The sequence below is a fragment of the Branchiostoma lanceolatum genome, chromosome 5 (assembly GCF_035083965.1).
Source record: "Branchiostoma lanceolatum isolate klBraLanc5 chromosome 5, klBraLanc5.hap2, whole genome shotgun sequence".
Taxonomy (NCBI): Eukaryota; Metazoa; Chordata; class Leptocardii; order Amphioxiformes; family Branchiostomatidae; genus Branchiostoma; species Branchiostoma lanceolatum.
In genome coordinates, this window is record NC_089726.1 from 5,889,512 (window position 1) to 5,899,439 (window position 9,928).

Below are 9,928 nucleotides of genomic sequence, written 5' to 3' on the forward strand. Positions count from 1 at the left end.
TGGCCGCCGTAAGTAGCAAGAGGTCTGTTTATCACAAAAGTTTACAACTGTACTAAACTGCTTTTGCGGCCTCTCGACAGCTTGTTGGCGGCGGCGTCCCATTGATAATCCCGACGGTAGCGAGGATACCTCCAGAACCCCTCAACATAGGCGTATCTGCTCCAGGCGCAATTCTTAAGCCAGTAGTCCATCGTCATAGGCATATTTTCCGAGTCATCTGAATCTGCGCAGCGAATTACAAAGTTTAGGTTTACGACCATTTTAAAACACACACACACAGACATACACACACACACACATACACGCACACATACACACACAAACACCAAAACCAGAATGCATACGCACGCCCACCCATACGCGCGCACAGATCACACCAACACACAAACAAACACTCGCACACAAACAAACACACACAAACACACACACACACACACACACACACACACATACATACATATATATACACACAAACAATTTGATATTGTGCTAGCAACGTACGAGTCAGAACAAAATATCTAAAAAAAGAAAGTAAAACAGTGGGTGTAACATTTTCCTCACAGTAACTCGCCAAGAAGAGGTAAAACAGGTATTTACCATATGTAAGATGCATGAGAAGCGTGTACTACTTATTTCAAATGCGTTAGTTGGCAAAGACATGACAGAACATTAACTGAAAGGGAAAAAATAGTTTAGCTGATGTCAGCTAGCCTGGGTGCCATCCGATCACCACTTGGTCTCCTACACTCGCTACCCTACCCTGAAGCGAATGTAGGAGCCCCGCTAGTAATCAGATGACACTGTAATACCAGCCATTAAAGAACACTACTCATGAGAAGGCATAGAGAGATGACATCATCAGAAATGGATGGTCATAAGCCATAAAAAGGTAAGCAGTAAGCAACATAAGGACATGTTGATTGGATTATATGGATGACATTATATTCACGCGCGCATCAATTTTCGTCCGATTCCAAAGAAAACTTTTTCGACCATGCAATTGTACAAAGCAGCTTCAAAATGAGCAGATATATGGAGAATATATTTTCTGTAATCGGAAAAAAACGGATAGCAATGTCTTACGATCCCAAAGTCAATTCCAAAGTCAAAGAAGATGTAGAAGAACAAAAATGAATAATCTATTTTTCGGTATACCATGCTCCGTGTGTTCAGTCATTTGCTCAACATTCCTGACCACTTAGATTTCATAATGAGATTTTTTGCCGAACTTTTCTTTTCACACGCTCGGATCAGTTTTGGGGTTATCAGAGGATGTCACCCACAAATCAAATTAACATGGCCTACACATGAAATACCTGAGTGAAGGCGGTCGAGACTTTGAACGAACGTTTCGAACCGGTCATAGGTATCGTCACGATGTTTGTTGGTATCGTCTCGATGTTTGTTGGGCTCGGAACCTAAAGAGGTTGACATACAACGATATATTACGCCCCCATTCCACATGGGCGGCGACCTCGCTGCGACCGCGCTGAGACCGAGCGGTTTGACAAGAGAGCTTAACGAATTTTCATCTTTTGTAACGCTTTGGGTGTTTTGTTGTCTTTTTAGTCATACGTTTACTTTAGCATTTTGCATGACATTAAAATTATGAAGTCGAGGGTTACACGAATTGAATTTAGGTCGCAGGGAGGTCGCATCGCGGACGCCGCCAAGTGAAATGGAGAGACTTACTTCACTGATGATGGGCAGGGGAACTTGCCTTTCTACCATTATTGAATGCTAGATACACATACAAAAAATTATCATGGAAGCTCATCTGTGTTGGTAGTAATCATAATACAGTTCTAAACTTTCTTCCAACACTAAGGTATTCACGGATTGGTCAATATTGATCCTGAAGAAGACGACAGTGGTCGTTGAAAATTTGATCCGTGACTACCTTTAGCGTTGGAAGAAAGTTTAGCACTGTCTTTTACATCCAAAAAATATCATGGCTTAATGGCAACATAAAACATTCACTCATACATGTCATTGTGACAGTCTTCTTAAAAAATTCTTTTACCGAAAAGCAATTGCTTAGACACGTCAAAAATAGTTACTCAAGCAACTGGATAAGATTTTGAAACAGCCAGACGTTTTAGACAGCATCCGCTATCTTTCGTCAGTGACTAAGAAAAGATCTGGCAGAACTAGGTTGTATACCAAAACTCTGAATAGATGAAGTGAAGACAATTTCAAATGGTTCAATAGAATAGTAATTGCTAAGACACTCACTGCTTCTCAACCCAGTTGCCGGGGCAGTCCTTTGGCTGCCTGGCTCCAGGTTGCATCTTTGCAACTGTCTTTGAATGTGTACTGGTGGCAGACGTTTATTGTGAGCAGGTCCTTTGCCTTCGTGTCGTCCGTCTAGTTGTCTGACCCAGTCGTTCGTACGCTGACTCCGAACTGACCGCTCTGGAAGAGTGCCAACCGACTGAGACCGACCTGCAAACAAAAAATCGGAAACTGGTCGGCTTGGTGTTCGCAAAGAAACCGACAGTCCCAATCCTAGAGTTGGTCTCGCACATGCAAATATGGTCGGGATTTTTAAGGCACATGTTGGAAAGCCCTTGGGGCAAGGAGTAAGTGATGTACATAAAGGTTTGGGCTCCCTAGTTGCTTGTTTGGAACTGCAGTGGCCAATTATGTGTCTTTCATTAATTCTTTCAAAGAAAATAACTCAAGAAGGAGTGTTAGACAGAACGTTGTGACTTTTTTGAATGTTGATAGCTAAATAGATAATTAGATGCTGATTATACAAATCAATGATTAATTTTTGGTGGTAGTTTGCATAGCCAGCATACGATTCATTGGAGCAGAAATGTTGTAGCTTCTAATGCCATGTTTCATCGCATCGAATTGGTATGAAAAATTTTGTACAACAGAAATCATAATGTTCCATCAATAGAATAGTGTAATGAAAGAAAATTCCCCATAATCAACTGCCTAAGTACTAAAATAAAAACTCCTGACCTCTTCCGCTCTCATCGTCTGATCTCGGCTGTCGAAGACGGGAAGCACCTGACAACAGCGGGTCGGCTGATTCTGCATGGGAACGAAAAAGTAATGATACTGAACTTAACTTAGTAGAAGTATCACTGATGTATACCATTAGCAGTGTCCCTAACTTGGATAGTTAGAAGCAGCACTGACGTGGAGCAATTGTAGTAATCCCTGCAAGGTATACGGTGCCAGCATAAGCAATGCTTCTTACACGAATAAGCATGAGCAGACCCAGCTTTCCCACTAGTAGTGATCGGAAATTCAAACTTACTAAACGTAGCAGGGATGAGACTTTACAGAAATAATTAATTGCGGAATCAAAGCCCACATTTTCATCATAGTCATATGACAAGACCGCGTCACAAATGAAGAAATCCAGCGACCAAGACCGTGACCATCGATAGACATCGTTACAGGCCAAAGAATGCGGCTATAGCTAGTCAGAACCGCGGGCGCCGTCCACAAAGTCCTGCAATAGGAAGCAAAGAGGAAGAGCGAGCAACACACGAATGGCAGAACTTCTTTTTCTCCAAGATCAGAAGAAATTCAGCATCCCCTTGGTTGAAGCAGAGTGTTACTCGTGAACAAAGAGAGGGGGTCGTCAAACTACTCAACTGCTCCTACGAACGATGCCAAGGGGACCCGTCAGGTTTATCTGCTGCTGGCCCCTGCTTAGTTCGGCTCGTCTATCACGAGGCACGCGGGTTGGTGGCCGGTTTTTCCCACAATATCTTCTCCAGTCCTCCTGTTGAAGCCAGTGGGCCATCGTCGTGGGAACATCTTCCGATTGGCTTAAGCCTGCAAGAAGGTCTCGGTTAAACGTAGCCTGTTAACCATCCAATCGGGAGCCTCCCAGGACCTCATCGGTACTGGGAGTGTTGCCCTCCCGCCCAGGCCATTTAGCGAACACAGGGAATCGTTACGGGATGGGATTCAGGTACCTACCCTAGATGAATGATGAAAGCGGTCCTCGTCATACTGACGGACGAACACCATATATAATGAGGAAAATTGATCTGTCATGAAAAGGCCAATGCTTTGCAGGATTGGCGCAGAGAAAACGTCCCTATGTCGAGCAAGAGGGACGGTTATCAGTCTACTGTTGCCTTGACTAGGTATTTTACATTGATACACTTACCGCTTCGTACATCAACACCAGGGTCACCCATTCGGTTGACTTGCTCTCCACTGATTGGCCGTGATTGTAATTCTATCCGTATCGGTTGCAACACTAGATGGGAAGCGGGTTCTTGGTGTATGTTGTTGTCGTCGCTTGTCTGCACTACCCAGTCATTTGTCCACCGGCTCCGAAGAGACCGCGCAGCCGACACACCGTCCGATACATACAGACCTGCTTCAGAAGTTAGGCATTGGAATAAACTAGAGTTAACTCCTGAATAACAAATTCTTTATTCACAACCACAAACTTAACTAGGTCTGATGTTTCGATGACCATCTATCATCTCCTTCTGGGTAATTCTGACTGCATCACTTTGCAGTGCAGCTAGGTGTCGCTGCTAACAATGCGGACCCAAACGTAAAATGTATTGTCACATACATACATGCTGTTGAGCAACAATACTGTGATAATGCGGTTCCAAATATAAGGGATTGCCATATACATATATATTGCCAAGCAACAATACTGAGCCAATACGGTGCCAACTGGATACCTATCACTTTTGACCCAACTTCCTGCTATGTCGACGTGCCTAGTATTCAAATGCCAATGTGTAGAATGACACATCCGTCACAGACCCACACCAACTGAAAGCAATAACTCCGCTTCATGGAGGTAATCACGATTTAGTACTTACTGGGTGTCCTTTCCGTGTCCGATGATAATATCTCGACGCCTGAGTCCAGACGGTCATTCCGAAAATGAGATGAGCCGGGCCTTTTCGTTTGGCTCCCTGTGTAAAAATCGACACAGTCATGTGAACAACTCATCTATCTGAAATGAGCAAAACTCATATGTCGACTACAAACGCATGAGAACACGTACTTGTAAGGTTCTGTTTAATCTAGATGACCAATTGCAAACTTTCTCCCCTTGTTACGTTGACCAATTCCAAGAGTTGATGTTCTAACCTATTGCTGACCAATTTCTAGAGAATGCTGCAAACCCGGTCTTACTGGGGGACCACTGCCTCTACTTTATACTACAATTTCTAACGAATCTTGCAGGTAAAGTTGACTTTGAAATTGAATTTCACGACTCTTTCTTGAAGTGGTTTCATCAGAAGATTTGGTAACATTATTTGAGGGCAATATCACAACTCACACTTTCTTCATGAGCGTCAATATCAAATGTGAAATGTGTTTTAACGATTTGGTTGGTAATCAAAACATACTGACCTTCTCCCACGTGGATCTGAAACGTGCTGATGACAGACACTTCTGTGGCATTTGGATTGTCCACAGTCAGCTTTTCACTGTCTTGTGCTGTATGCTTTAGCTCTGTACCATTCCTAAGATACTGAGCTTCATCATTTACGTGTGTGACCTGTCCCTGGAGCGACTGCATCTGGATGACATTGCTGCTGTCCCTATACTCTTGGATGAGTCTTTCGTTCGAATGTCTGGACTGTTTGATTTGGAGGGAGGATTGTCTCTCCAGTAGTTCCATGGATCTGGACAAGGCTGTAGGGGGCAAACGGTACGGCAGTAAATCCAATGACAAAAGACATTCACTCGAAAGTTCATCTTTGTTGGCAGAAGTCAGTCTGAAGTTTAACTGCAATTGCCAACACACAAAATTTGGATTGACCCAATGTTCAACTGATCAACTCCAGTCTTTGTCAACAGAGACGGGGGGCGACATAGACTTTCTGCAACTTATGACCTATTGCTCATCTAGTCCCGTGTTCTATCTGCGTAACATGTCGTCACAGAAGCAGTGGATTGCTCATTCCTTGACAAAGACAGGTTGTTCAATCCAAAATTTGCGGAAGTCCAGTTTTCTTTTGTGTTGGCGATTGCATGTACAGTTCAACGTTGATTTAAAAAGAACAAAAACGTTCTTCAATAATGCTCTCTCATTAAGATATTCTAGTATGAAAACATTTACAGGTACGCCATTCTTAAAAACGACCTCATTACAAAGCAATACACTATCATCAGATTGTATAGTTTTTAGATATTCATCTTGTGTATTGTTTGTCTGTTCTAAGTACAATAAAGATGATTTTAACTCTCTATACAGCATACAAATTCGCACTGACCAGAGCTATATTGAGACTCACTCGCAGAAGGGCTTGACCATTAGCAGGGCAACTTGAAGCGATTTAATCAGGCTAAACCTATTGACAGTTAATTGATAGGAACTGACATTGTTAAGAGAGATAGCCACGCACAGACTGCAGAACTTAGATGTTGCCAAAGATAAAACTCAAACACTCACATTGTCCTTGATTAGGCAAGGTGCTCAGATCAATCGAATCTCTATGGCTTTGCTGCGCCTTCTCGATCTCACGAGAGTCGGTAGTTTGTTTCTCCGAGAGTTTTTTATTTGCCTTTTTCTTCTTCCCACCCTTCAGTAGACCCCGCATAGAACGTCTCAAGCTGTTCATGGAGAAGCTCCCTGGGGAGAAATCATCAAGAAACGTGTCGTTGCTGTTGTTGTTGTTGTTGTTGTTCACCTTGTAGTGCCTAGTGGGGCAGCACTACCCGTACGATGTCCGGTGTCCTAGTAGTTTCAGTATATCCTAACAAGTAGGGTTTGCTAGCCCTTCCTCTTCGAACACGGGACCTCATTTTACGTTTCTTCCAAAAGTCGGGTGCAGCCCCAACCTTCCAAGGATTTGAAACGGGGTCTCCCAGTTACCGACTAATTGGAATCATGTGCTCAACTGTGAAGGTGCTACCAGTTGAGCTACAGGTACATCCCTGTCGGCAAGGACATTATTGTGGGAATATAGAATGAACTTGCTGTCAGGAAACGTGCCTCTGCCATTATCTCATTTTGGTATGTTCAGATGCTTGGGATTTTGTTGAATTTTGTTTGAAAAGGAATTTCCATGTTGAAAGATTCTTTCCTAGCTAGAACTATATCTTTAGGGAACAAGCTTCCTCGTGATTGCTTCCTTGGTGGGTACAACCTAAAACTTTTCAGGTCAAAGCCAAAGGTGAACAAACATCTGTCATCACAACCCAGTTATAAATTAGTTTAAGCCAAATCATTTGAGTGGCTCTCAATGAGTCTTGTTTTGTGGTGAATTGAAGTAAACAAAAAAAGAGGTCCCTGGGGTACTCAGCATGATATCAGAATGTATGAAGGAATACCAAATGTGTGTGCATGTGTGTGTCTTTGCCTATGGAAAGTACAGAATTGAGAAAATTCAGAATTGAGCAAACTCACGGGGTCCGAGTCCTTCTTTCTGTTTACCATTTTGCCCTCCTTCAACATCCATGGTGATAGCCTGAAAACAAACAGACAAGCAACAGATATGACCAACACACCAAAGCAATACTTATACACGTTACTGGATGAGGGCTAACTACATGTGTGCAAGTTTGTAAATGTGTCGCCCAAAGCTGTCGTACATGGAGATACTAACGCGAATTTCAGCAGTTCAATGATACCGTTAAACGGGGTAAGAGATTGTTCAGCACACAAAAAAGAGAGCCACGTAGTCAGTCGTCAACAGTGCATATCATAGTGGCAAAAAAAACATGTCTACCACTGGCACACATGCTTTCTGTAAACAATACCCTACGTCATGAATACGTCACAATATTCCTAGATATTGTCATACGTGGTTCCTTAATTAAAAATTTAAAAAATGCATATCAAGAAATACACAATTTATAGTCAGGAGTAATTTTTTAACGTTTCGTGTCTTTTGTTGTCTTTTATGTCAAGTTTGACCGACCGGGCCCCGCTTTGGAAATGTGACCTACATGTAAGCATTAATAATCGAGCTGCAGCAACACCGCATTGCACTACCATCTAACGAGAAGACGTCATGCTTCTTCAACAGGTTTACGTTACAATAAGTTCATTTTGAAATTGCCGCACCCTGTCCGTCTGGCCTAGGTGCGCCGGAATGTAATTATATACGGTCGGATGCACGTAGATGTATACAAATATTCCTCACGCTGTACCCCCCCCCCCTCCATTCAACTAGACGGCGATCGCGCTGCGACATAAACTGGATTTGTGTAACCATGGACTTCATAATCAGAATACCATGCAGGTAGAATGGGGTGATAATGGCGATATTTTGTGCCTGTTAAAAAGTACAATATTCACATTAAGTTTACACACCCTGTCCCTTTGGCCTAGACGCTAATTATTGGCAGGTACTAGTAATTATATACGGACGAATGCACGCAGATGTATACAAAGATTCCCCATGCACACTGTAACCAAGGAAACGATGTTACTACGTATACGCTACCTGATTTCGTTTCGTCTTGTCCCGTCCTGTCTTCTTGGTATGAATCGTAAAGAATTTACAGCGGGCTGCTTATCTAAGAATCTCAGTGAATACTTACGGGGGAAATCTTTCCTGTTGAAAGAAACACTATAAGATACATACTGTCCAAACACCAAGATACCTAGCCTCTACCAGGCCCCGCGGATCGCTGGGAAAAAAATAGAAATTGGCCAAATAGAGTGAATAGTATGCTAAGGGAGTCAGCTATGAAGAGAGGGTCAATGCGGCAAGTGAAACCCTGGCAAATATTCTACCTATAACCGGCGTAGTTAGTCTGGTAGAGACTTCAAGATACCCACCCTGTTTGCAATCGGATCTAACCCCGCTGAGCTCTTGGTGCCTTGAGGCGGCCTGCCGGTAGTTTTGAATAAACGAGAGTGGTCTTTTCTTCCCGCACGACAAAAGAAAGAAAGTGATCACACCTGTAGACCTTAAGGTCGGTTGTGACGTCACAGCGACTCACCTGGTTCGACCGGTACCACGAAAACAATGAGTCAACCGAGAGAATCTGATCTACTACAAATCTGACTGTTCATTTTTAAGGACAGTGTTTATATCAACCGTAACTGGAAGCACTTAGTTACCCCTTAAGGCAGAAAGAGACATAAGTCCAGCCCCAGGCTTGTACAGACTATTCATGTGCTATTGTTTGAGATACAAGTGGTATCTGATTATTTTGACAGCTCTCTTCGTTGCATATTCGATTGTAACAGTCTAGTCCCAAACGTAAACAGCTGTCGTCGTCGTGGCATGTTAATTTGTTGTAGCTGTCTAACCCGTAACATAAACAGTAGACATATATTGTCAAAAGTCACTGTTGCATGACTAGCATGCCTGTTACTCAGAAGTATGTGTTGAATACAATGAATGAAACAGTCAAATTACCACGAACGGCGTTTCCAGCAGCCTTGTGTAACTACAACAGTCGCCCACTTTATTCTTTGACATGAAATGACGCCTCTCAAGGACATTTCAGCGTTATTTTGCCTGGATTATTAAATCTATAACTCCACAAACCGAGACATATACTGCGACCGGTTGTCACGGTACCACAATGTACAAAGCTTTGCCCACGTACTCCAAATAGTTTGTCATGTTTGTACTTGGCCACACTGACGTTTTCATGGCGGTAAATTTTCCGCAGGCAAGGCCGTGATTGTTCAAAACTTCCCAACCGAACATACAAACTGTTTCACATGGTACATGCACATTCAATTGAGCCGAAGCATAATAACCCTTGGCTTCCGACAAAGAGTTTTCGTTGTACTCACTTAGTTCATTGCATTGGAGAACGCATGGAACGGATGTCAGGTGAACTTTGAATGTTTCTGTCTGTACGAGATTGAAGTGTCCACGTAGATAGGACCCATGACATGGCGGCTTGCTGCCAACAAAGAATGTAGGATCGGCTGGACTAAGGACATGGGGTGCCTCGGGGTACACGGGTCTCCATATAACTTCATGTATGTCTAGAAGTAGTATGG

The 9,928-nt window shown here is 43.0% G+C and overlaps 1 protein-coding gene across 6 annotated transcripts in view; it reads right to left on the reverse strand.

Moving 5' to 3' along the window:
• LOC136434614 (serine-rich adhesin for platelets-like) overlaps nucleotides 1-9,928 on the reverse strand; it is a 27,322-nt gene extending 17,394 nt beyond the window's left edge. For 3 of the 6 annotated variants that reach the window (XM_066427514.1, XM_066427513.1, XM_066427510.1), the window contains exons 1-10: nucleotides 9,716-9,928; nucleotides 7,364-7,424; nucleotides 6,407-6,586; nucleotides 5,362-5,646; nucleotides 4,821-4,916; nucleotides 4,142-4,357; nucleotides 2,974-3,045; nucleotides 2,236-2,445; nucleotides 1,317-1,418; nucleotides 59-223 (exon numbers count right to left, since the gene is read on the reverse strand). In XM_066427514.1, coding sequence (XP_066283611.1) covers nucleotides 59-223; nucleotides 1,317-1,418; nucleotides 2,236-2,445; nucleotides 2,974-3,045; nucleotides 4,142-4,357; nucleotides 4,821-4,916; nucleotides 5,362-5,646; nucleotides 6,407-6,586; nucleotides 7,364-7,415 — 1,378 coding nt within the window. In that variant the 5' untranslated portion in view covers nucleotides 7,416-7,424; nucleotides 9,716-9,928. Of the gene's footprint in view, nucleotides 1-58; nucleotides 224-1,316; nucleotides 1,419-2,235; nucleotides 2,446-2,973; nucleotides 3,046-3,618; nucleotides 3,878-4,141; nucleotides 4,358-4,820; nucleotides 4,917-5,361; nucleotides 5,647-6,406; nucleotides 6,587-7,363; nucleotides 7,425-8,743; nucleotides 9,635-9,715 lie in introns of those variants that run through there. The other 3 variants (XM_066427512.1, XM_066427511.1, XM_066427515.1) reach the window with 3 other exon arrangements.